Genomic DNA, 27,619 nt, shown 5'->3' on the forward strand with positions numbered 1-27,619 from the left:
CGGTTTTGTAGGAAGTTTCCTTTCTGTACGGTAGTACCACAAGTAGCACCATTACTTATTCTGTGACGAGACAACAGACAGACAAACTTTCGCGTGTATAATGTTAGTAGGGATGGATAGATCCAGATAGGTAGGTAGGTAGGTAAAGGGATTATCAGTTCTTGAAAATAATACAAAAATAATTAAACGCAACTTTTTAGTTTTATTGTGGTTTTAACCAAACCTCTTAAATGTTCTACACAATTTTAAATCAGTCACACCGGACGCGTGTGCGTAGACGTGCACGTGCGCCTTGTAATATACGGATTTTTATGTGAGACGGCACACCGCTTGCGTGACGTGTGCGCTGTTCCAACATCAACGCACGCGCACGCTCATGCCTACGCACACGGAAGTGTGCGTAACTTTTAAGAACTCTTAAACTATAATAAACTTACATATTATATGTTTGACATGGATTGCTCTAGATCTCTTCATTTTGACGTAACTAATGCCTATAAAAGTATCTCTATTATTAAATTGACATCACTTTAAACAACAACTTTTGTACAAGACAAAAAGTAGAATATTACATAAAACTAAAAAAACAAGTGATATCTTCACAGATTAAAAAAATACCAAAATTTATTTTTATATAACGTTACTTCTATGCCAAAATAGATTGTGGAATTTGTAGAGATCCTATTATTAAAATATGAAATGACAGCTCGATTGCCCCAATTTGTCACCCGATCTGTAATTTTGTACAAAATAAGTACCTACACTTTGTTCAAACGTTGTACATATTTGTTCAAAAGTGGTACACATTGTGCAAATTTGGTACACATTGTGCAAACTTGGTACACATTGTGCAAAAATGGTACACATTATGCAAAATTAGTTAAAAAGCAGAATTATTGGGTTGTAAATTGGCTTATCAAACTATCATGTTAGTATCTAGCATATTGTAAGGTTCGGAAAGGATGAGTAATGAAACAAGCGAATGCTGGAATAATACTCATCCTTTCCGGTTACATGGCGACCCTGCCAGGATTTTAGGAACACAGTCTACATGAGTACGTAGGTGGGCGCGCTCATGACGTCGCAGTTGTTGTCCTTGGCCGACATTAGCACGTAGCCGTCGTTGCCCCACATGTTGGACCACGAGTTCTTCACCAGCCAGTACTTCTGCCCGTGATCTTTTAGTGGGTTTTTTATGGTTTTTGGTGGTCATAATCTCTTTTTCTTTTTAGGCTGTTTTATTTTTTTTACATATTTGTCGAAGCAACCATTTACAGTCATGTCTAATTTGCTAAAGTGACAGTTCGATTGCCCCAATATGTCCACTCGATCTGTTATTTTGTACAAAATTAGTACACTTTGTTCAAAAATGGTACAATTAGTTCAAAATTGGTACAGTTTGTTCAAAAGTCGTACATATTGTGCAAAATTAGTTAAAAAGCAGAACTATTTGTTCGTAAATTGGCTTATCGAACTATCATTTTAGTATCTAGCATATTTTTATGTACACAATCTACATGAGTACGTAGGTGGGCGCGCTCATGACGCCACAGTTGTTATCCTTGGACGACATTAGCACGTAGCCGTCGTTGCCCCACATGTTGGACCACGAGTTCTTCACCAGCCAGTACTTCTGCCCGTGATCTTTTAGTGGGTTTTTTTATGGTTTTTGGTGATCAAAATCTCTTTTTCTTTTTAGGCTGTTTTATTTTTTTTTTACATATTTTTCGAAGCAACCATTTACAGTCATGTCTAAATTGCCAAAGTGACAGTTCGATTGCCCCAATTTGTCCACTCGATCTGTTATTTTGTACAAAATTAGTACACTTTGTTCAAAAATGGTACAGTTTGTTCAAAAGTCGTACATATTGTGCAAAATTAGTTAAAAAGCAGAACTATTTGGTCGTAAATTGGCTTATCGAACTATCATTTTAGTATCTAGCATATTTTTATGTACCCAATCTACATGAGTACGTAGGTGGGCGCGCTCATGACGCCGCAGTTGTTATCCTTGGACGACATTAGCACGTAGCCGTCGTTGCCCCACATGTTGGACCACGAGTTCTTCACCAGCCAGTACTTCTGCCCGTTGAGGATCCCGTACCCGACCGCCAGCACCGCGTGGTCCAGCTCTTCCACTTTATTTTTGCTGGGGACAAATATATTTTACGTTTAAACTATTAAACAAATATCAGGGGCGAAACTGATCCTTTCGGGCGTTCTCGGCTCCGTTCGGCTCAGCATTGCTCCGAGCAATTATTAGGGTTGGCACAACTTGACGCCCTTTGTGAGTGTGACCTGAATTTTGACAACGCTAAATAGCCGAAAGGGATAAGAAAGGAACAGCATGATTCGTCCCTGATCGCTGTCTTTCGGTTTTGTTGGAAGTTATCTTTTCGACATAGTTACGTAATATGCTTATTATAGCACATGGTGTCGTAATGGAGCACCAGATGTACTGTAAAATGTTGTTAAGTATATTAATTACCATTCGGGCTCGTAGTAGACGCCGTGCGAGTAGAAGCTGAACGTTTTATGAGAAGCGTCGATGGCCACCGAGATAGGGCCGTGCTTGAAGATGGCCAGCTGGAAACACACGCCTATTAAGTGAAGTGCAAGCATGGATTCGAACCCAGACCCGTAACAAGTTTCGGTATCGTCTTGGGTCGTCCCATTCGTTTTTCGTCAAGTTCTTAAATTAGTCCTATTCTGCTTTCGTCACTCATTCTACATTCGTCACAATCGTCGGTGGCTTTCAATGTAGAATGAGTGACGAAAGCAGAATAGGACTAATTTAAGAACTTGACGAAAAACGAATGGGACGACCCAAGACGATACCTAAGTTTCTGGGATGTTAGGGTGGTGATGGAATTCTCATTTACAGAGAACAGAGGGTTATCCAACAAAAGGTTTCTCAATTTGCGCTTAAATGTTTCGTCACACGGCTGATTTCTCAGATCGGCAGGTAGGTGCTCGTAGTAAGTCATTGGACCAAGATATTGAACAGGTGGAATACCACCCTAATATAAGGACGTGAAACTATATAAGTATTCCAAAATAATGTACTGACCCTGAGAGCTTTCTCGTCGTTGGTGGTGACGTTGACCCAGCCCTTGATGGAGGTCACCAGCGTGACGTTGTCGATGTGGCAGTAACCGTCCTGTCAACAAAATACACATAAGTTTTATGACTTTAGCCAAAGAGAATTTACTATAGAGGCGTATTGTCAAAGTATCTAGCCAGGTCTCTCTGGGAAAATGCGCAATTTTTTTAATTTTTATAAGTATCTTTTTCGAGCAAATGAAATGAAAATTTTAATTTCAGGCAACTAGTGGCCCATACCACAGAATAAGTAATAGTATTATCATACAGAACGGACACGCACCGCCCCGCCCCGACTCGGATTACCTCGCCCCGCGACTGAGTTCTGACGGACTCCTGACATACTCTCAGTTCGGCTAGCAACGCCGCGGCGCGATGACGCAACGTTCAAAATGCCGATGTATTTTGCGATGTCGGTTGTTTTTCAAATTCACGAAATAAAGAACATTTATTTTTATTATACATATATTAAAAAGTAGCGTTTTGTAATTATTTATATTTAGTCCACGCTAATTGTGTATCGACAATTCGACATGACATTTTTGGTAGGTAATTTATTGCCGCACCATACTTTACGTAATATTTTACGGCCTTTACGGGTTACGGGTGAGTTCGCATATACGTTCAAATAATATTAGCTGTGACCTGTGAATAGAACAGTTTATTATAGCAAGGATCTAGGAGAAAATACCATCTTGTAAATTATGTTTGTTTCTTTAATTTTAGGAATAAAAATGTTTGATATTTACGTTAAGAGTACAACGATAACGCTCCGTGAACTCAAAAACATGTAAATAGTAGCCCTAAGCGACTTACTCACACAATGACGCGTGTACAGACGTGCCGTTCACACATATACACGCAAACGAGTTTTGATGTATGGCGTGTCCGCCCTGTGCCCATACATAAATACCTTAAAACTAGCATACATATTATAAAAATATATTTTAAAACTACACACCACAAATCACATTATGATTGTGAAGCATTATACAACCCCGCAGTGTCAGGGAGCCGGCCGCGGAACCACCGGAACTTGACACCCTTCGGCCAAAACCCCTCCTTGGTGAAGGTCGCTCGAAGCTCGGTCTCCCAGGGCCCTATTTCACCAACGTGACAAATGTCGCATTTGTCGACATCACTGTTACTGACGTCACAGGCCTCCATAGGCTAAGGTAACCGCTTACCATCAGACGGGCGGTGTGGTTGTTTGCCACCAACATGTTAATTAAAAAAAAACTCCACTGTATCGCCGGTAAATAAGTACTTATTTTGCGAAGCTAATGACAATTGTCACAAGAAATACGACAATTGTCACGAAATTCCGACACAGAACTCATTTGCTGTCAAGAATTACCGAAAGTTCTTTGAAAACTTGTGACAATTGTCATCGTTATCATCATAAACATCACAAGAGAAATACCTGTTTTTTGCCGATATAATAAAGTTTTTTTTTTAATAATACAATGATGGTGACAAACAGGAATACGGCGCGCCCGATGGTAAGCGATAACCGTAGCCTATGGATGCCTGTGACGTCAGCAACAATGAAACTTGTCGAATTGTCGAGTGTCACGTTGGTGAAATAGGGGCCTGATATTATTGAGGTTATATCCGTACCTGTCCCAGGTAGCCGCCATACTCCTCCTCGGTGGGCAGCCCGTGTTTCATGATCCACTGGTACGCGCGGAAGTCCTCGCCTCCATCGCATCCGTTGTTACCGAAACTGTGCAACATTACGACATTTTTAACAATTTTATTAACCTTTCATCATCCTTTCATCAGTGTGATGGTCAAAACGAGATTACTTTGTGTGGATAAAATGCAACTTTCTCGTCAGTTACCAGCTGGTGTGGTGAAAAACAAACAAACTATCGACAAATAACTGTTCCAAATTTTAGGTATCTACGTCAAACGGTCTCTGAGAAAAACGCATTTAACCGATTTGCAAGACCGAAGTGATCCCATAAGTGTTCCGTGAACAAAGTTTTGTACGGAACACTAAAAAAGCATAATTTTTAAGAAAAAAAAACCGACTTCTATGGGGCCCGGTGAAAAATTATGGTAGATGGTGCACTATGTAGAAAAGGAGGTAAAACCAGTACCTACTTTCTAGTAGCATTTCGTTTCCGTAAGGGTCGTAGTTATCTAGCCTAACCTAACCCACTTCTCTGATAGCAGTTCGGTTCTGTGAGGATCGCAGTTCGAACCTAATCAAACCCACTTTTCTAGTAGCATTTCGTTTCTGTAAGACTCGCAGTTCTAACCAAACCTAACCCACTTTTGTTCGGTTCTGTGAGGATCGCAGTTCAAACCTAACCTAACCCACTTAACGGCGCATGCGATGCGGTGTACGGGAGTTTGAGCGGGAGGGGTTTGGCATCATCATACCCACATTTTATGGTAGGTAATCATAGTGGTTTATTTAGTTTAGGTATCATTATCATAGTGGTTTTCCGGGTCAAGGTCCGGGTCTCTGAGTCAGAGTCCGGGTCCGAGTCCCGGTCCAAGTCCGGGTCCGGGTCCGAGTCCGGGTCCGAGTCCGGGTCCGAGTCCGGGTCCGAGTCCGGGTCCGAGTCCGAGTCCGAGTCCGGGTCCGAACCGGATCCGGGTATGAGTCCGGGTCCCAGTCCAAGTCAAAATCGAAATTCGAAATCACCAAACATGTACTATGCGTCGTTGAAGAGTTCTGTTCTGATCATCATCAGCAGTTCCACTTCATCAAATGCGACAGTTTTTAATGTAAATGCTTGATTTTATGATGAAAATACAAAAAATTCTATACGTATGCCTTTAAGATTTGAGGAGTTCCCTAGATTCCTTATGGATCCCATCATCAGAACTCGAGCTTGACAGAAATGTGGCTTAAAAACTAAACTTGCTTAACAAACATAACGAAGAGGACAAATCGCCAAACGTGAACTATGCGTCGTTGAAGAGTTCCGTTCTGATCATCATCAGCAGTTCCACTTCATCAAATGCGACAGTTTTTAATGAAAATGCTTGATTTTCTGATGAAAATACAAAAATCTCTATACGCATGCCTTTAAAATTTGAGGAGTTCCCTCGATTTCTCATGGATCCCATCATCAGAACTCAAGCTTGATAAAATTGTGGCTTAAAAACTTAACTTGCTTAAAAAACATAACGAAGAGGACAAATCGCCAAAGGTGAACTATGCGTCGTTGAAGAGTTCCATTCTGATCATCATCAGCAGTTCCACTTCATCAAATGCCACGTTTTTGAATGTATATGCTTGATTTGTTGATAAAAACAGATAAATCACCATATGTATGCCTTTAAGATTTGAGGAGTTCCGTCGATTCCTCATGGATCCCATCATCAGAACTGGATTTTGACAAAAACGGGACCAATCTGTATGCATATACATACAATCAAAAAAAATATTTTTCAAAATCGGTCCAGTACTGACGGAGATATGGAGTAACAAACATAAAAAATAAAAAATAAATAAAAAAAATAAAAAAAATAAAATAAAAAAAAACATACAACCGAATTGATAACCTCCTCCTTTGGGATTTGGAAGTCGGTTAAAAAAGATGGCTAAAAAATCCAGTGAGGATCCTTCATAGTTGTATCGTTCTCGGGAACCAAAGAGAATATAGTGTATAGAGGCGGATTGTCAAAGTAAAATATGTAGCCACTGTACATTTTGGACTTTGATCCTTATTCTTTCACTGATATGTGTTAATTTGTTAAATATTGAAATTAACGCCATCTACTCGAGAGTAGGCTGAAGGTTATGGCGCCATCGCTCGAAAAGATTGCACCATACCTTTGGCCTACTTTCGAGTAGATGGCGTTAATATTAATATTTAACAAGTTAACACGTATCAGTGAAAGAATAATGATCAAAGTCAAATGACGTTCGAACAATTTTAATCTTCTGTCGAAAGATGGTAAATGTACTGTAGCTACATAAGTCTATCGCGATCGAGTGTGGCAATGCGGCGAGCGTGATGGACACCTTTGCGTCTGGAAGGGCGCCGGACGAGTTGTTTGACTAAGTTATTAGTTTAGTTTATTTTTAATTTACTTTATAGTTAATGTAATAATTGAATATATTTATTTACAATGGAAAATGGTAATGTTACCCCCAGGAGCAGTCGACTAGCGCCTGCTGGCTCAGGCGGACGAGGTGGTTCCCGTTCTTCAGGAACAGAGCTCCCTCCACGGCGCCCACGGTGCCGAACGACCAGCACGACCCGCACACTGATTGGTCTGGTAAAAAAAATATAAATGTTGTTATTTAGGGAAAAAATCGGACAAGTGCGAGTCGGATTCCGAGGGTTCCGTAATTTTTAGCATTTGTTGTTATAGCGGCAACAGAAATACATCATCTGTGAAAATTTCAACTGTCTAGGTTCACTACAGCTATCACGGTTCGTTACATACAGCCTGGTGACAGACGGACGGACGGACGGACATCGGAGTCTTAGTAATAGGGTCCCGTTTTACCCTTAGGGGTCATCCATTAATTACGTCACACGTTTAGGGGGAGGGAGGGGGTCAAGAAAATGTGACATATTGTGACATGGGGGAGGGGGGAGACACAAACTTTGTGACGTCACTTTAACTTCATCAGTAACCGATTTTTTTTTTTAATTATTTTATTCGCTGTACATTTAAATAACAAGTTTTTAAAACGATAATCGTTTTTATTCTTTTAATTTTCTTTCCTATGGAGTTTTGGGTTATAAAATTACTAATATTTATATCGGCGTAAATGTGTATGCTGTGCACAAGAAAACGTACGAGAACGCTATATGGTAGCACTTTCTTTGGTACGTGCTTATGTTTTCGATTCAAGCCACAAGATGGCAGACCCTCCAACTTGCACCGTGCGTGTTGTAGGTTCTGCCATCTTGTGGCCTGATTCGGAAACATACACATAACATTGCCATAGCAAGTGCTACTATATACTACATAATAGGTTCTGCCATCTTGTGGGTTACATCGGAAGCATAAACTTCACATTTACGCATCACGCCCAAAATCTGACGGCCCCTGTGCTGCCCCCTATAGTTCATGCTATGCCCTATAAAAGTTTACCTTTAACAGGGGTGACGGCGCCGAAGAGTCTCCAGTCGTGTTCTGAGGGCAGCTTGTCGCTCTCCTCTTCAATGTCCTCTGACGCGTACGGGAACGGCAGACCTGGAACGAAACTTTACTAAATCTTCGGCAGATGGCGCTTATTGGTTTTTATTCATTCACACCTTAGGGTTGTTAACACATGTCGAATTATGTAACTAAATCTAGTTAAATAGATTGATAATGAAAAAAATATCACAATAAATTGGTACCTTAAAAAATATATGGGAATAATAAAAAAAATACAAGTACATAATAGGAAAAAAATAATGGTACCATTCGATTCCTTACATGTTATTAAAAAAAATTGTATGCCAACAATATACATAAACCATTATTAGCAATATTTCACCAACTAAATCGCAATTTCCTTGTTTTCTTTACATCGGAACGACCTCTAACGTTACATGGTCACATCACGATGTATTGCCGTTTTGTTAGAATCGTTTCGTCAGTAACGCGAAGCGTCTCTTTTGTGTAGTGACTGATATACTAGAGTATAAGTGTACCTGGGTTTGGTCCGCTGTATTTCCTCCCCCTCAAGGCAGCTAACTCGTCATCAGTCCTGTCAGCCAGATGGTTAACCGCCATAGTGTAGCCTCGTCGGGCGCGGTTGTGCGAGTGAACGAAGCAGAGATTCTAACAGTATATGGCGTCTCTTTTGTGTAGTGACTGATATACTAGAGTATAAGTGTACCTGGGTTTGGTCCGCTGTATTTCCTCCCCCTCAAGGCAGCTAACTCGTCATCAGTCCTGTCAGCCAGATGGTTAACCGCCATAGTGTAGCCTCGTCGGGCGCGGTTGTGCGAGTGAACGAAGCAGAGATTCTAACAGTATATGGCGTCTCTTTTGTGTAGTGACTGATATACTAGAGTATAAGTGTACCTGGGTTTGGTCCGCTGTATTTCCTCCCCCTCAAGGCAGCTAACTCATCATCAGTCCTGTCAGCCAGATGGTTAACCGCCATAGTGTAGCCTCGTCGGGCGCGGTTGTGCGAGTGAACGAAGCAGAGATTCTAACAGTATATGGCGTCTCTTTTGTGTAGTGACTGATATACCAGAGTATAAGTGTACCTGGGTTGGGTCCGCTGTATTTCCTCCCCCTCAAGCCAGCTAACTCGTCATCAGTCCTGTCAGCCAGATGGTTAACCGCCATAGTGTAGCCTCGTCGGGCGCGGTTGTTCGAGTGAACGAAGCAGAGATTCTAACAGTATATGGCGTCTCTTTTGCGTAGTGACTGATATACCAGAGTATAAGTATACCTGGGTTGGGTCCGCTGTATTTCCTCCCCCTCAAGGCAGCCAGTTCGTCATCAATCCTGTCAGCCAGATGGTTAACCGCCATAGTGTAGCCTCGTCGGGCGCGGTTGTTCGAGTGAACGAAGCGGAGATTCTGACGGAAGATGTTCAAACGCTTCTCATGTTCCACGTCGCTGTGATAGCTCTTGCCGTGCTTATTCTTGAATCTGAAGAGATTAAATTAAATACCATTATAATTATTTATTTTAAAATAAACCGGCCAAGTGCGAGTCGGAATCATTTTTTGCCTATTTTCTTGAATTACTTCTAAACTGTTTATTTTCAAATTATAAAAAAAAAAATTTGAGATTCTTATAATGAGCTCTTTCATTTGATTGGTAACACGATATAGTTTAAAAAACTTATTTTTTTAATTTTCTCATTTACCCCCCAAAAGTGGCCCCTATGTTTAAAATTCATTTGTTTACGTTACATGTTCGTCTTTGGGTCACAATCTTACATATGTGTACCAAATTTCTATTAGTTCTAATTGGTCTATTAGTTTCGGAGAAAATAGGTTGTGATATTTCGGCGTATTATATGGCGTTAATATTAATGTTTAATAAGTTAACACATAGTTGTCAGTGAAATAATAAGGATCGAAGTCAAATGGCGTTCTAACAGTTTTATGTATGTTTTATGTTTATGTTCTGTCGAAAGATGCCTACTAATTAAAAATATAACAAAACATACATAAGTATACATCGGAAAAATAAATGTAATTACCTGTTGAACTCGTCGTGCACGTGCCCCTCGTGCACGGGGTGCACGAACTCCTTCATGGGGTTGAAGGTCGCCATGTGACGGATGCCGGGGCCGGGGAATGATGTGCAATCCATACCTGATGAGACAAATAACTAGAGATGCAACGGATAGTTGTATGGCCGGATACCGGATACCGGATATTCTGCCTGACCATCGGCCGAATATCCGGTATCCGGCCGCCGAATATTAGGCCAGCGGAACTATACCTACATTTCGGTTTTTCAGGTGCGCATTCTGCAGGTTTGACCTGTTTCCTAGTGAACGTTCGCGCGGACTCATTTTTAGGTTCGAAATGAGTGCGCGTGCAAGTCAGTGGAATGATAAAATTGTTTAAAAAAATACGATTAACAAACAAGTACTATTATGACCGTGTCATGTTTCTTAAATCCATATTTTTATTCCGAAATCAAGCAATGTTACTATCCGGTATCCGGCCGGATAGTAGGTCACTATCCGGTATCCGGCCGGATGGTAAAATAATTGCCGGATAGGCCGGATACCGGATAGTAACCGAATATCCGGTGCATCTCTACAAATAACTTTGAACAATACCGTTAACAATTTGAATGTTAATATATTTTTCTTTTTTTATTGTGGGACGTACCACATAATTACAATCTACGAATTGTAAATACAGATGTCGCGTACTTTTTGGATAGAAAAATAAATAAATAAATACACATATTGTTGAGTACGTTTTTGACAGGACAGTATACCTGGGTCGACCTTGAAGACGTCGGGGTCAATGTCCTCGACATCGTAGTCCATGTACTCGATGTAGTAGTGGTCGTAGTGCGAGCCCAGCAGGGAGTTGAAGCCCTTCATCTCGTATCTGAAATTAAAGGTGTTTAGTTAAAAATAAACAAAGCAAGATTTCGATAATAAATAGATTTTTCACATCACCAATTCGAAAAACTACTACTTCTGTTCTCCGGCCAGAAAACGCCATCTTTCGGCCCGCTGCGCTTAACGAAGGTGCCGCTTTCCGGCTCCGTTGAACAATAGTACATTATTGTCGAGGCTCGGAAGTAGCTACTTACAGGCTGAGGATTCGTTTTAAACGGACGACCTTGGGAGTCCGTTTAATTGAATCCGAAGCCAGCAAGTAGCCTTCCAGCCGAGTCATATATAGTGCTTTTCTCAAAAATGGTGCAAGAAATATAAATGTCATAGAAATATTTTACAAAACCAACGTTCTTACGTATATATTTTCACAGAAAAAAGCCCTTGCCACCTTTTTATTTTTTTAATAAAAAAATAGAAGTGTATTTTTCTGCCGAAAATACGCCAACCTATTTGAGACAACTAAATAGTCGCGGTACTAATCATCTGTTTGGCTGTTTAATGGGCCTGTGCCTTCATTTAATATGGCCATTTCAAATTTTAAAAAGTTTGGAACTCGACAAATAATGGAATTTGTATGCAACATTGCAGTCCCATATTGTATGCAACATTACATTGAGTGACCATAAACTACGCGCTTCGCGACCTATTTTTTAGACGGCAAAGTCGACTTTGCCGTCCATTTTTGAGAAAAATAATATAAGAAAGCCTCCGATCATATGTAGATAATTGTCGGCCGAGGCGAAGCCGGGATATTTCTTACGTTAGTGCCAATATCACTAACTTATAAAAAAAGTCCCGCGCCGCGTCTGCCTGTTTGTGTGTTTGTATTTAAAACTCGACCAAAGGGAATGTTTTAAATCGACACGAGTTGCGAATTACCTATTCGCACATGTATCGTCCGTTTTACAGTACCCTTCAAATTGTCGATACAGTAATGTGCTAATTATCGCACTAGTGCGGTAAAGTAGCACGATATGTACTATAATAGTACATTACTACAGAGGCCGGGACGAAAGGGGTTGCCGGCCGAAGACATATAGACTCTAAACTACACCCAAAATATAACCAACACGTACCTATATCATTATCACGCGTATGTTTTACACGAGTCGTGTATTTTTACTACCCGTATATTTTCATGTATCTTTGATTTTTTCGCCTTGTATCCGTCTGACTGTCGTTTTCGTCACATAAGTTTACATAGTCTTTCATGTTGATATCATGTTTCACATACATCGTTGCTTTATGCATGGAGTAAATAAGTATAATTTCCACAGTGTTGACGAATTTGTAGTTACATTCATTTAAAATATGCCACAAAACTGTTTCTAATAAACTGTAAGCCATTTTTCTTAGTTTCTCAAATAATAAAATTGCCATAAGCAACCATATACATACTTCGTCTTTGACTTGGCGTCAGAGGCAGCAAGTTATTTAAAATCAATTCTACTGCTTACGCTGCCAATTCCAACACCTACGATTACAATTAATATTAATTTCATTATTTCGTCGGAACTCATATTAAAGTCAAAAAATCAACAACGCACCATAAATCCAATAAAACAGAATGAATGTTTTTCAACTTTACCTCCATAACAATTTAAAAAATATAACTACGCGTGTTTGAGTAGACCTTTTTACCGCTAACGTTTAGATGAAATATTTTAAATGTTTTTATTTGTGTAGTTAAATTTATAATTTTAAATTATATAATGTATTATTTATTAATTTCATGTTGATTTTATACAAATAAAACTGCAAATTATAGCAAACATTGTTTTTTGTTTTTTTTTATAGGCGTAGTGGCAGAGTGTCATTACGAACCATAAAGCAAATACTGCCTCTAGTTTTTATTAATGGATGAATGCCACGATGCTGTGTCACAAATAACTGTGAAATGAAAATTAAAAAAGAGGACTTTGCCGGCCTAGGCCTGCAAGATGTGTATGAAATTCCATTAACGACCTTTTGTCCTAGCCGCACCTGAAACGTCATACTTCGCAGCCTATTATAAGGAACATAACATCAATATTTCATTGCATGTTTGAGAAATAGTACATTACTACAGAGGCCGGGACAAAAGGGGTTGCCGGCCGAAGACATATAGACGGCCGAGCGAAGCGAGGCCGGATAGGTCTGAGCGCGGGCAACCCCATTTCCCGGCGAGGTATGTATAGTGGTTTTCTCAAACATGCAATGAAATAAATAAAATAAAAAATCCACGAAACCCAAGTTTTATTTATAGAAAAAACTAAAAGTAAACTACACCCAAAATATAACTAAACACGTACCTATATCTTTATCACGCGTATGTTTTACACGAGTCGTGTATTTTTACTACCCGTATATTTTCATGTATCTTTGATTTTTTCGCCTTGTATCCGTCTGACTGTCGTTTTCGTCACATAAGTTTACATAGTCTTTCATGTTGATATCATGTTTCACATACATCGTTGCTTTATGCAGGGAGAAAATAAGTATAATTTCCACAGTGTTCACGATTTTGTAGTTACTTTCATTTCTTTAAAATATGACACAAAACTGTTTCTAATAAACTGTAAGCCATTTTTCTTAGATTCTAAAATAATAAAATTGCCATAAGCAACCATATAGATACTTCGTCTTTCACTTGGCGGCAGAGGCAGCAAGTTCTTTAAAATCAATTCTGGTGACGCTGCCAATTCCAACTCCTACGATTACTTACAATTAAAATTAATTTCATTATTTTGTCGGGACTCATATTAAAGTAAAAAAATCAACAACGCACCATAAATCCAATAAAACAGAAATACAGAATGAAATTTTTTCAACTTTGCCTCCATAACAATTTAAAAAAATAACTACGCGTGTTTGAGTAGACCTTTTTACCGCTAACGTTTAGATGAAATATTTTAAATGTATTTATTTGTGTAGTTAAATTTATAATTTAAAATTACAGAATTTGGTTACTAATGTATTATTTATTAAGTTCATGTTGATTTTATACAAATAAAACTGCAAATTGTAGCAAACATTATATTTTGTTATTTTTTTTATAGGCGTAGTGGCAGAGTGTCATTACGAAACATAAAGCAAATACTGCCTCTAGTTTTTTTTAATGGCTGAATGCCACGATGCTGTGTCACAAATATCTGTGAAATGGAAATTAAAAAAGAGGACTTTGCCGGCCTAGGCCTGCAAGATTTGTATGAAATTCCATTAAATACCTCTTGTCCTAGCCGAACCTGAAACGTCATACTTCGCAGCCTATTATAAGTAACATAACATCAATATTTCATTGCATGTTTGAGAAAATAATATTACCTCATAGGTATGGGTAACGCATCTCCTCTGAGGTCCTTCTTGTATTTGACCCACATGGTGTACTTGTTGATTTTGTCACCTACAGTGGTCGTCATCCGCCATTTTGTGGCCTCCGTGTCACGCATGTTTTCAGTACCTGTAAATAATATATCATCAGTACGAAATATATCATGTATAATATATAAAATCAGTATACATACTACACAGGAAGTGACACGGAGAAAGGAGAAGGAGTATACATACTACACACTGTGTATAATAGTTATTTACGATACAAGTGCGACAAATAGGAAATTCAAAAAAATTACCTATTCGCACGTGTATTGTACAGTCGAAACTAGTCGAAAGTTTTAATTTTTGACCCATTCTGTACCTTGTCACAGTGACAATAGTATCTAGCGACTTTCATATTGATTGTCACTGTGACAAGGTACAGTCGCCATGAGATATATCGGAGCGGCCAAGGTGCTCACAAATATCTGAGCACGCCTCTATTGCCAGGGCGTTAGAGTGCTTGTTCAGATATTGTGAACACCTTGGCCGCTCCGATGTATCTGATGGCAACTGTACGAAATGGGTCATAAATTTAATTAATACTTTTACAGTAGGTCCATATGGTCCTTTAAATTTTCGACGTAGTTACGTAATGAGCTTATAATAGCACGGGGTGTCGTAATGGAGCACCAGATGTACTGTGAAGTGTATTTTAGTAGCTTAGATACTATATCATCATCATCATCTCAGCCATAAGACGTCCACTGCTGAACATAGGCCTCCCCCTTGGATCTCCATACGTGCCGGTTGGAAGCGACCCGCATCCAGCGTCTTCCGGCGACCTTAACAAGGTCGTCTGTCCATCTTGTGGGTGGAGGTCCTACGCCTAGATACTATATAAATTTCAAAAATAGTGTGTCAGACAAAATGTTATCGTTTACCGAACCACAACCAAGCATGTAATAAATGTAATAATAGTATTAAGCAAACGCGGATTGGACCACGCGATCGCGCCAACTATTACAAATAAACCCTAGAGGTTTTCAATAGTGGCATATGCATGTAAAAATTCTAAAGTGAATAAATAAACTAAAAAAAAAAATTAAGTCCGTCATATCAGGGAGGACGTTCTGTATATTGACCGTCTGTCCGTCCGTCACTTGCAGACACGTCTGCTTGTTCAGGACGGTCTCTGTGGTCACCGGCGCGATCTAAATGGTATACTGACCAATGTACTTGAAGTCCGTCATATCAGGGAGGACGTTCTGAATGTCAACCGTCTGTCCGTCCGTCCCGTTCACTTGCAGACACGTCTCCTTGTTCAGGACGGTCTCTGTGGTCACCGGCGCGATCTGAAATAAATATAATATTAAAAAATACTTTTTACTTTTCATAGTTAAACTGCTTAAATTTTCACCAACTCTGCCCGACGGTATGTCACATCCATTGTCTATAGAAACTAAGAGAACAGATCTTTAATTACTAGTAAAATGGAGGGCATTCGACACGTATAAAAAGTGTACATACAACAACCAAATATTACCATTAAAAGAGTCTACAAATAGAAATTTGATTTTTATAAAACCCAAAAAATTTAAATCGCTTCCAAAATCAATATGTTACACGTTGGCTAAAAAATAACTGCATTCCCGTTGTCAAGGAGGTTTTGGGATTATACTGAACAACTTTTCTATGAGACCAACTCCGAAATCGCGTAAAAAATTTAGTTTTACCCTCATATAGAAAATAGACCAGCCAAAATGTATGAATAAGCCATTTTTTTTCGCCATTTCGGGGTTGGTCCCATAGTAAAATTTGCTCAGTATAGTCCCAAAATTTCTCTGGCAACGGGAATGCAGTTATTTTTTAGCCGCCGTGTATGCAAGTACCTAATATTAATTTTCAACTCACTTTGATCATTGTGCCGTATTTAGGGTACACTGTAGAGGTCATCTGGTAGGTCTTGACCATCTGCCCGTAGTAGTCGATGCGGGACTTGCCATTCTTGCTGTCAAACCTGTCAAACATCGTCAAATTAGTGCAATTGGATCGAAAGATGTCGAGCGTATATTCGACTTAATAATACGTAAGTAGGTACAGTCAAGGAATTTAAATTCCGACCCATTTCGTACTTTGTCACAGTGACAATCAATATGAAAGCCGCTAGAGACCTCATACGGTTGTCACTGTGACAAAGTACGAAATGGGTCGGAATTTAAATTCCTTGACTGTACCTAACTGGTTTAAAATAATTTTAACATAATATCCAAAAACAAGACATTTTCAACATTTTTTTGAATCCCTGTTCTCATAGTTTTCCTGTAAAACAACTAAATTAATAATAACCAAAGAAAATAGAGTGCATAGAGGCGTATTCTACAAAATAAATTTTGAAGTCACTGTAAATTTACTGCCATCTTTCGACACATCACGATTAAAACTTTTAGAACGCCATTTGACTTGGATCCTTGTTCTTTCAGTGATATGTGTTAAATTTGATAAACATCAAAAAGGCTCGCCATCTACACGAGTATAGGCCAAAGGTATGGAGCCATCGCTCGAAAAGATTTTTACTTTGACACTCCGCCTCTATACAAAATTCTCTTTGATTTAACACATAAAGGAGTACGGTCGGTATCGTCTTGGGTCGTCCCATTCGTTTTTCGTCAAGTTCTTAAATTAGTCCTATTCTGCTTTCGTCACTCATTCTACATTCGTCACAATCGTCGGTGGCTTTCAATGTAGAATGAGTGACGAAAGCAGAATAGGACGAATTTAAGAACTTGACGAAAAACGAATGGGACGACCCAAGACGATACCGTACGGTCAACGACTCACTGTCAAAGATAATGTGAAACTTGGTCAAGGAATTAACCTATTCTTTGTTTATGGTTTGTTCTGACCGCCCGGTCATTATACTTCAATTCTGATAACGATCATTTTAGTAATAACTAGCGAGTCTAGCGACCAGTGTTACCAACTTGGCATAATTGATGCCAGATCTGGCATATTTTTACTTGATTTGGCACCAAAATTTTCGATTTAGCATCTGGCATATTTTTTAGCATAATTTAGTCTAAGCCAAGTTTGCACCAACTTGGCAGCAACAATATGCGCCATCGCCTTATGTGGTTCATATTTTCATATGAATTTTGACTTTTGTGGACGGATGGACGTCGACGGACTATATAAAGTTGGTCAAGCAGATCTTGTCAGTAGAAAAAGGCGGCAAATTTGTAAAATGTATGTGTTTTAAGTATCTAATTTCAAGTTGACATTTTGGCATTTTATTTAGCATATTTCAAAAAACTTTGGCATAATCTAGACATTAGTCTAGCATTTTTTCAAAATCCGAGTTGGCAACACTGCTAGCGACCTTAACAAAATATACACCATACACACTAAATATACACTAAACCCTCCTCAAGAATCACTCTATTGATATGTAAAAACCGCGTGAAAATCCGTTCAGTAGTTTTTGAGTTAATATATACACACAAACAAACAGGCAGACGTGGCGGATGGGGGACTTTGTTTTATAAGGTAGTGATAGAAAGCAAACTTGGGGTTTTATGAGTTAACACGCTATACCGCTTAAAATGTGTCATTGTCAATTAAAAGGGTAATTATTGTCGGTTGTCAATAAGGCGTTATTTCCATATAGCTTCAGTTTGAAATCAGACTTATCGACAACCGACAATGTGATTGAAAACGTCACAAATGCGGATCGGCTTAAAAAGCGGGGTTTACAGTTGTATAGGGTATTTGACTGTATTTAAAATAAATTATTTTACAGCATGCATGAAATAAATCACCAGAAGATTAATAGAGAAACGTAGACGGCAGTTAGTTTTAGACACAATTTCTATTTTAAAACCCGTATAAAACTATAAAGAGTAGTTAATTTGATTGTGAGTATTGTGACGTCACATGCTAGTGTTTCATATAAATTCCATAGTAGCAAAATCGTTTTGACAGTTCGAAAAACCTGGCAAGAGCGAGTCGGACTCGCGCACGAAGGGTTCCGTACCATAATGCAAAAAACGGCAACAAAATAACTATCACCCATCCAAGTACTGACCCCGCCCGACGTTGCTTAACTTCGGTCAAAAATCTCGTTTGTTGTATGGGAGCCCCATTTAAATCTTTATTTTATTCTGTTTTTAGTATTTGTTGTTATAGCGGCAACAGAAATACATCATCTGTGAAAATTTCAACTGTCTAGCTATCACGGTTCGTGAGATACAGCCTTGTGACAAACGGACGGACGGACGGACAGCGGAGTCTTAGTAATAGGGTCCCGTTTTTACCCTTTGGATCATCATCATCATCATCTCAGCCATAAGACGTCCACTGCTGAACATAGGCCTCCCCCTTGGACCTCCATACGTGCCGGTTGGAAGCGACCCGCATCCAGCGTCTTCCGGCGACCTTAACAAGATCGTCTGTCCATCTTGTGGGTGGACGTCCTACGCTGCGCTTGCTAGTCCGTGGTCTCCACTCGAGCACTTTACGACCCCATCGGCCATCTTCTCTGCGTGCAATGTGGCCTGCCCATTGCCACTTCAGCTTGCTAATCCGGTGGGCTATGTCGGTGACTTTAGTTCGTCTACGGATCTCCTCATTTCTGATTCGATCACGTAGAGAAACTCCGAGCATAGCCCTCTCCATAGCTCGTTGAGCGACTTTGAGTTTTGAGATGAGGCCGATAGTGAAAGACCACGTTTCGGAGCCGTAAGTCACCCTTTGGATACGGAACCCTAAAAAGAAACTGATTTGACTTGTAGTCAAATACCCTATTCCTAATAGATGTACTGATATAAACAAAAATAGGTAAACATAGTGACCAGTAGGTACAATCTCTGCGTGTTTGCCATGTTATCGGTGACCTGCGACCTTTAGATAAAGTTCATACAACACTGCTCAGACTGATCACTTTGTTATAGTCTGGGCTCGGATCAATCTAAGTAATTTAATACCTACTGACTAGGCTTTGCCTGCGATTTCTTTCATGTACAGTCAACGGTAAAAATATGGGTGTAGACAACTTACTCAAAAATATGTCCCATAGTTCTTAATTCACTGACATAAGAGTTATGGGACATATTTTTGAAATGATTTGTACACCCATATTTTTACCGTTGACTGTACCTATACGAGTACGTCGTGTAAGAGTGCCTTATACCTTTCGCGGCGAATAATCTTATACCCTTAAACAAGCAATTCTTGTATACATATATAATTATACAGGGTGTTTGGTACATCGTTTGCCAAATTAAAACGGCAGATAGGTTGAGTCATTTGCTATCTTCTCATGCCTAGAAAAACAAAATTGGCCTTGGTTTTTTTTACTACAAAATTTCTAGGCCTGAGAAAAGATAGCAAATGACTCAACCTATCTGCCGCTTTAATTTGGCAAACGATGTACCAAACATTCTGTATATTTTGAGGATTTCTGCAACACGGCTCTAACGATTACGATGAAATTTGCGAATTATATGAGGGTCTCTGGGAAAAAGCGCATTTTTGTGTTTTCATGTTTGTACAGTCAACGGTAAAAAAATGGGTGTAGACAACTTACTCAAAAATATGTCCCATAGTTCTTAATTCACTGACATAAGAGTTATGGGACATATTTTTGAAATGATTTGTACACCCATATGTTTACCGTTGACTGTATGTATTATGTGTAGTGGGTGGTTTGAAAATGTGATGTCTACCCTAAATAAGAAACCATTTATTGCAACACAAAAAGCACACTGGTTACATAATATAATAAGATTTACCAAAGAATTTGTGCGGCAAAAGGAACGGGCTCAGCATACGCCGCGTCAGTCATTTCATTAGAAATTGCCTGCGCAGCGCTGATTTTCAGTCCGTCCCCTTCACTGAACCACATTGTCATTTATACGGGTTAGTGGAACTTTACTTGTATGTACATCCAAAGCATAAAACAAAAAAAAAAGGAACTACAAAGATAACATATCTAGTTAAAGTAGGTAACAATAGTTTTTAAGTCTTGTTATCTTGTCTAAACTTTTTCATACACTTTTCGTCGGTTGCACAAATCACTGTTTTGACATTTTGCTGGGACATTGTGCAAGTGCAAATACTGAAAATGTTTGGACATATCATCCGCAACGAAAAGTCGATGGAGCAGTTGGTAGTGCAGGGTAGAGTGGAAGGTCAACGTTCTCGTGGCCGATCTCCTACAAGGTGGACGGATCTCATAAAGTCCACGACGAAATGTTCCCTGACTGAGGCTGCTCGGAGTGCCACAAACAGAGAGAGATGGAGGAGTATCGCAACAGCCACAATAAACATAGAAAAGGACAACCCATAACCACGACCACTCTGACAAGAGTGTACGACTAAGGAGGAGGAGGGACATCAGTCAGCCGCGACCACGACCAGTGAAACCTGTGTTGAAACGTCGTTATATAAAGGTAATAAAATAAATTCGCGATAGACCCGACTATAAATGTGTCGCTTAACATCAAACTCTGGTAAATCCATTGACCCTCTCAGCAAATATCTACCCTATTACCTTTTCTTAATACCAAAATCGCATGATCTGACATATGGATTATTTTTTTTTTAATTTATTTAGGCAACAAACAGTCTTGTACAAAAACTTATATAATAATATTATATGTGTTAATAGACCTTGAGTGCCCTACCTTAATAAAACAATTTTTAATCTAAGTGTAGGAGCAGTAAGCGGAAAACAAAGTTATCAATGAGTGCATAAATTATACTAACTAATATACATAAGTTATTTTCAATTATACCTATTTTATCCTTAATTATCGTTACCTACTTAAATATACAGTTTGTTATTGTTTATAATTTCAATTTAAAGTGAGTAATAATTGTATGGATTTACCCGAGTTTGAAGTTAAGCGACTCAAATGTGAGTTAATATGTGTTTTTATGTTTTCCGAGCAAAGCTCTGTCTCCCAGATATTTATCCTTATGAAATAATGACAGTTTATTTTTATGTAGAGTAGATGTCACGTTAAATGTTAGTAGACATTTTTTGGAAGTTTAGCACATTAACTTATTTACAAATGTAACATTTAAGTAATAAAAATACGGGAAAAACATATTTCTGCAATTATTTTTGAATTTAAGTCCAACACCAGACTCTACCAGTGTGATTAACTGCTTAAAGTTGATGATCGAGACGAGCTAGAAAGAAGTGAGCGATACCCCTGGTAGTTGTAAAAAGCCAAAAACTGTCATATGTACCGTCATTCGACGCGAGAGGCATAATGTTTACAAAAATATGTATTTCGATTCAGTGAATCACACAATTGAGATTATAGAATGCATGCATCGCGTGCATCAAATTGCACTTTAGCTCCAAGAACGTACGTACTGAACGCAAAACATGCAAGGTTCTATGTACAATGGCCATCAGATTTATCGGAGCGCCCAAGGTGTTCACAATATCTGAACACGTACTCTAACGCCTTGACAATAGAGGCGTGTTCAGATATTTGTGATCGCCTTAGCCGCTCCGATATATCTGATGGCGACTATACTAAGGTGGGGTGATTCAAATTTCGTCGAGGTAAACTTTTCTACGTCTCAATGTCGCAGTCTAATGTGGTATCTAATTAATTATTATCTATGCCACTAAAACTCAATCTTTTTTTTTACTTTTAGCAGGCGTGGCTCACTCCGCGATTTCGTCGCTTTGCTACAGGTAGCTAAAAGTACATCCGTTCCACCCCAATTTTGGGGTTTGCCATAAGCCGCGCGTGGCGTTGTCGCCACCTAGCGGCCGTATCTGTGCTGATCGTAACAGACGCGTTTTGTTAGAAAGTGAGTCTTCTGTACCTAGTACTATTATTTATTCTGTGCTTTTAGGGTAGGGTTTTAGCGTTCGCAGCTCAGGATGAATATTAGGGACCTCCTTGCGAGAACATTTTCATTGATCAGTGTTTTTTTTTTGTTTGAGGCAACGAGTCGAGGCATATGAAAGGAAGGAAATAATCGTTCATTCCTTCCTATTCATTCGTTATCTAAATTCTCAGATTTATTCATTAGTACTAACATGCTGAAAAGGCCAGGCTCAAGGTTTGCCAGAGAGCAATGGAACGCAGCATAGGTACTGGTTGTTCGTAGAACCGACCGTATTAGAAACACCGAACTGCGTTCCAAAACTGGCATTGTGGATGTGGGCATGAAGGCCGCTAAGCTGAAATGGGATTAGGCATGCAGGGCACATCTGCCGAATGCACCCAGAACGCTGGGCCAAAGTATCCTCGGACTGGATGCCACAGGATGGATCTCGGGGCAGAGGAAGACCCAAACGGAGATGGCGGGACAACCTAGATACATTCTGTGTGGAGTGGCGGGAATGTGAATTAGACAGAGACAAGTGGCGGGAAAGAGGGGAGGCCTTTGCCCAGCAGTGGGACACACTAACAGGCTAAAGAAAAAACAAACTAACGTATGCAAAAGTCTGGCATAAATTGCGTCAAAGGTGTCTCAATAAACTTATATCTGTGTTAGGTATTTTAATGTTATTTGAATTTGTTATTAATAAAATAACTCAAGCAAAACATCAATTTAACGTTTAATAATATGAACAACAGGAAAACCACAAATGAGGTGCGAAGTGTGTGTACAGTCAAGTATAAAAATATGGGCACATACAACTTACTCAGAAATATGTCCCATAGTTCTTAATTCACTGACATAAGAGCTATGGGGAATATTTTTGAGTAGCGATGTTACGATTCGACTTCACAAATCGGTTCAAACCGATTTAGGTCTGAAGTCGACTAAATCGACGTGAGTGTTCCGTAAATCGACTTAAGATACGTTCACCCGCTCTAAACGCATCCTTTCATATTTGCTGATGCGTCACTTTCATTTGACATATTGAGGATTAAAATGTACGCAAATCGATTTCAAACCACGAAGAAAAATGTTGCCATGCACATTGCCGCCATTATTGAGTCGAGTCGAAACTTGGTATCTACAGGTAAAGTAAAATGAAACTTATTGTTTATGTTGTAAGGTTCAATTTCGCATGGGCTTAAAGCGATTGATTTGGCGGTATACTTGGATCGGTTTGGCAGTTTTGCGCCGCGTCGATTTGCTAACTCAACGATTCGCGGCAATGACACGAAATCGCACGAGACCGCACGCTCTTTCCTGCTTGCTCGTATAGTGCTTTCCCGTTTTAGCTTTAGATATTATAAAATTGTGATTTACCGCGCAACAAAACTAAAAAAATATTACAAAACTTTTAAGTCAAAATTTTTGCTGTCGAGCGAATCGAACAAAGCGTAAAATTGACAATTCAATTTCCTCAACTCAAAGACTACGGAGCGATTTGAACTACTGATACTTAAAAAGTAGAAGTTAAATCGACTTGGCCAAATCGGTTTGCAAACCGATTTGGGTTTAAATCGGAGTCGACTTATTCGGTTTGAAAATTTTACGATTTGGCCCATCACTATTTTTGAGTATGGTGTGTGCACACATATTTTTACACTTGACTGTAAATTATATAACTGATACTCAGAAACCCATTTGGCGCAGCCGACCACGTTTTTCTTAATTCTATGTATGTATGTTATGTGTTGTTTATTAAATGTGCAAATAAATACTTAGAAAAATACCGGCCAAGTGCGAGTCGGGCTCGCGTCTCTAGGGTTCCGTACATAAGTCCGACTCACGCTTGACTGCACATTTCTAAGGTTTTGCTATATTATGCATAGGTAAAGAACTAATATGTATATTTTATTCAAAATTTTAGACCCAGTAGTTTCGGAGATAAGGGGGGGGGGGGTGGTCATTTTTTAGCTATTTTTTTTAAATAACTTGTAAACTATTTATTTTAAAATTACAAAAAAATATATATTTATTATTCTTAAAATGGGCTCTTTCATTTTACATGTAACACGATACAGTTTAAAAAATATGAGATTTGATTTTCTCATTTACCCCCCAAAAGTGGCCTCCATATTTAAAAATCATTTATTTACTTTCAACCGAATCGGGAACTTATTGTCGTACTTACCAGGCGGAGAAGGGCTCGACCAGCTCAGCGTAGGGAATCATCAGCGCGCCCTTCACGGAGTACACGGGGCTCCATTGCGGAGGGGCTTCTGTAAACATCGGGAACTTATTGTTACTTACCAGGCGGAGAAGGGCTCCACCAGCTCAGCGTAGGGAATCATCAGCGCGCCCTTCACGGAATACACGGGGCTCCATTGCGGAGGGGCTTCTGTAAACATCGGGAACTAATTGTTACTTACCAGGCGGAGAAGGGCTCGACCAGCTCAGCGTAGGGAATCATCAGCGCGCCCTTCACGGAGTACACGGGGCTCCATTGCGGAGGGGCTTCTGGAAACATCGGGAACTAATTGTTACTTACCATGCGGGGAAGGGTTCGACCAGCTCAGCGTAGGGAATCATCAGCGCGCCCTTCACTGAGTACACGGGGCTCCATTGCGGGGGGGCTTCTGGAAACATCGGGAACTTATTGTTACTTACCAGGCGGAGAAGGGCTCGACCAGCTCAGCGTAGGGAATCATCAGCGCGCCCTTCACGGAGTACACGGGGCTCCATTGCGGGGGGGCTGCTGAAAACATCGGGAACTTATTGTTACTTACCAGGCGGAGAAGGGTTCGACCAGCTCAGCGTAGGGAATCATCAGCGCGCCCTTCACTGAGTACACGGGGCTCCACTGCGGGGGGGCTTCTGTAAACGTCGGGAACATTAATACATGACCGAAATACGAGATATTTTTACACAAATCGACTAGGTGGTAATACCAAAGAAATGGTACACGAACTTCGCATGTTTAGATATTGGCGGAACCCCTATCCAAATGCGAAATTCGTTTACCATTTCTTTGATATCTAGCAACACTAATGTAATGTAGAGTAATGTAATGTAGAGGCCCAACGGAGCCGACATGTCCCATAGATAAAGGCTCCTTCTAAATACGTAGATAAAAAAAAAATCGACTAAGCCTCAGAGCAAGCTCGACTCGAATAAGCTCGAGTCGAGAGGAAGACTCGAATTGGGGGTATAGTTGAATACCAGGATTTTTTTTCACATTTCAATAAGCTAGCCTAGCCTGAGCCGAAAAATTTGCCTAGTCGAGGTCTGGTAAACAAAACATTAAAGTATTTATTCCTAGAATAAATATGGTTGGTAATTACATGTACCATCACGCTCAGCGATTGTTGGGCCATTTAGGGTCGTAGCTAAATTAAGTTGGTAGTTCAATTAGGTACTTACGCTATAGAATTTCCAATTTAGCAAGAACCCTAAATGGCATAACAATCCCGTGTGGTGACTGTACATAGACTAAGATAGTAATGCAGCTATCTAAAATGTCTTATGTTTTTCGCTTTAACCGTTCTTTGCATGGTGATGGAAATTTCCATCATAACATTGTCCTATAAAATAAAGGTGCTTTCGGAGGTGATTGATATTTATTTTTAACACTGTCAACTTTCAACACTAATCCATTTTCTGATTTTTGACATAAATTTACTCAGTATTTTAATTTATAAAAAATTCATTTGTTTAAAGACGAAATTCCGGAAAACTTGGATAAACCTGGAAGTTGATGATTTTTAGTATGTGATTTTGGGCAGATTTTTCGGGGTTTGTAATTATTTTATATTTACAAACTATATCATATGATTCATATGAATATCACAAATAGTGTACCTTTCTGATGGCAGTAAAATTTTTCTGATACTCCTTACTAATAGTTATACATATATTTACAAAAATATGATTTAGCATATGCAACTTCTGACACTGATTTCGCAGTGAAAATCGATGATGTAATTTTTTTTGCTATTTTTCCCAGAATCAGTAAACAATTACGTGACACATATATTAATTACGGGCAAAAATAAAAAAATCATGCAAAGAAGGGTTAAACTTTAAAAAATATATATTTGCTTAATTTAGTTAAAAAACCGGCCAAGAGTTCCGTACATTACACAATTTTTAACAATGTATTTTTTTATGTGAAACGTGAGGGAAATCTCTTTAAAAAATCCGTAGGGGTCGGATCAAAAACTAAGTAATTAAGTCCGACTCACGCTTGATTGTACATTTCTAATAGGTTTTCCTGTCATCTATAGGTATAGACCTATTTGATGTATTTTTTTCAAAATTTTAGACCTAGTAGTTTCGGAGATAAAGGGGGGGAATGGTAATTTTTTGCCTATGCTCTTGAATTACTTCTAAACTGTTTATTCGAAAATTATAAGTATGAGCTTATTGTAAGGATCTCAAATATATATTTTTTATATATTTGAGATCCTTACAATAAGCTCTTTCATTTGATATGTAACATGATATAGTTTGAAAAACTTTATTTTTTAATTTTCTCATTTACCCCCCCCCCCCCCCGCAAAGTGGCCCCCATGTTTAAAATTCATTTGTTTACGTTACATGTCCGTATTTGGGTCACAAACTTACGTAATTTACGTATGTGTACCAAATTTCAACTTAATTGGCCCAGTAGTTCCGGAGAAAATCGACTGTAACAGACGGACAGGACAGACAGACAGACAGACGCACGAGTGATCCTATAAGGGTTCCGTTTTTTCCTTTTGAGGTACGGAACCCTAAAAAACATTGTTTATTACCCAGTAACCAATAAATAAGTAATTTATCCACTTGGCGTATTTTTAGTTGCCTCAAAGAATTGTGTAGGTATAATTTTAATATATATAAATTATGCTTTTTTTTCGGCACTTAAAGCAGGCGATTATTTTTCTGTGCATATTTTTGACCATTTGTCATAGAAAAGGAAACTCATAGAGCCTGCGCGCACTGTGATTTAAATTTTTGCGACACGATTTTAAAATCGCGCTTATACGAGTAATACATATTTTCTTGTCGCATGTGCGCGCATGCACCGACATATAAACACATACGTTACATTTCTGCGACAAAAAATCGTAGTGCGCGCTTGGCCATATACCAGCAAATCTTCAAAAAATTCGCGTTTGTACGGGACAAACGGTAGACAATTTCATGGAATGCTCCTAGACCAGGCCGGTCGTCAAAAGTAACCAATAATAATCTTAGACAAAGGTAACACGCAATAACGAAAACAACTTACGTTTATCAACATAGCCAGCGGCGGCGGCCGCGAGACACAACACGAGGAGCAACATGGAGGCGTGCGTCCGGCGCGGC

At 39.2% G+C, this 27,619-nt stretch overlaps 2 protein-coding genes across 4 annotated transcripts in view; both read right to left on the bottom strand.

Annotated features, from left to right (window-relative positions):
• Nucleotides 1-1,600, bottom strand: part of LOC134674169 (neuropilin and tolloid-like protein 1) — a 35,496-nt gene extending 33,896 nt beyond the window's left edge. Inside the window, exons 1-2 of the mRNA XM_063532224.1 lie at nt 1,526-1,600; nt 1,052-1,167 (exon numbers count right to left, since the gene is read on the bottom strand). Of these exons, the coding sequence (XP_063388294.1) occupies nt 1,052-1,167; nt 1,526-1,600 (191 nt within the window). The remainder of the gene's footprint in view (nt 1-1,051; nt 1,168-1,525) is intronic.
• Nucleotides 182-27,619, bottom strand: LOC134673860 (digestive cysteine proteinase 1). 3 transcript variants are annotated; one of them, XM_063531901.1, is made up of 14 exons: nt 27,543-27,619; nt 24,819-24,906; nt 16,331-16,436; nt 15,648-15,771; nt 14,426-14,561; nt 10,993-11,108; nt 10,238-10,352; nt 9,476-9,678; nt 8,176-8,277; nt 7,218-7,344; nt 4,723-4,828; nt 3,071-3,160; nt 2,489-2,586; nt 182-2,149 (listed from the first exon to the last, which is right to left on the bottom strand). In XM_063531901.1, the coding sequence occupies exons 1-14, from the start codon at nt 27,595-27,597 to the stop codon at nt 1,963-1,965; spliced, it is 1,653 nt and encodes a 550-aa protein (XP_063387971.1). In that variant the 5' UTR covers nt 27,598-27,619; the 3' UTR covers nt 182-1,962. The 3 variants fall into 3 exon arrangements, with proteins under 3 accessions (XP_063387971.1, XP_063387970.1, XP_063387972.1); XM_063531900.1 differs by lacking the exon at nt 24,819-24,906 and adding an exon at nt 25,057-25,144 and having other exon boundaries at nt 27,543-27,612; XM_063531902.1 differs by lacking the exons at nt 24,819-24,906; nt 27,543-27,619 and adding an exon at nt 24,462-24,556.

Source organism: Cydia fagiglandana, chromosome 19 (genome assembly GCF_963556715.1).
Source record: "Cydia fagiglandana chromosome 19, ilCydFagi1.1, whole genome shotgun sequence".
Taxonomy (NCBI): Eukaryota; Metazoa; Arthropoda; class Insecta; order Lepidoptera; family Tortricidae; genus Cydia; species Cydia fagiglandana.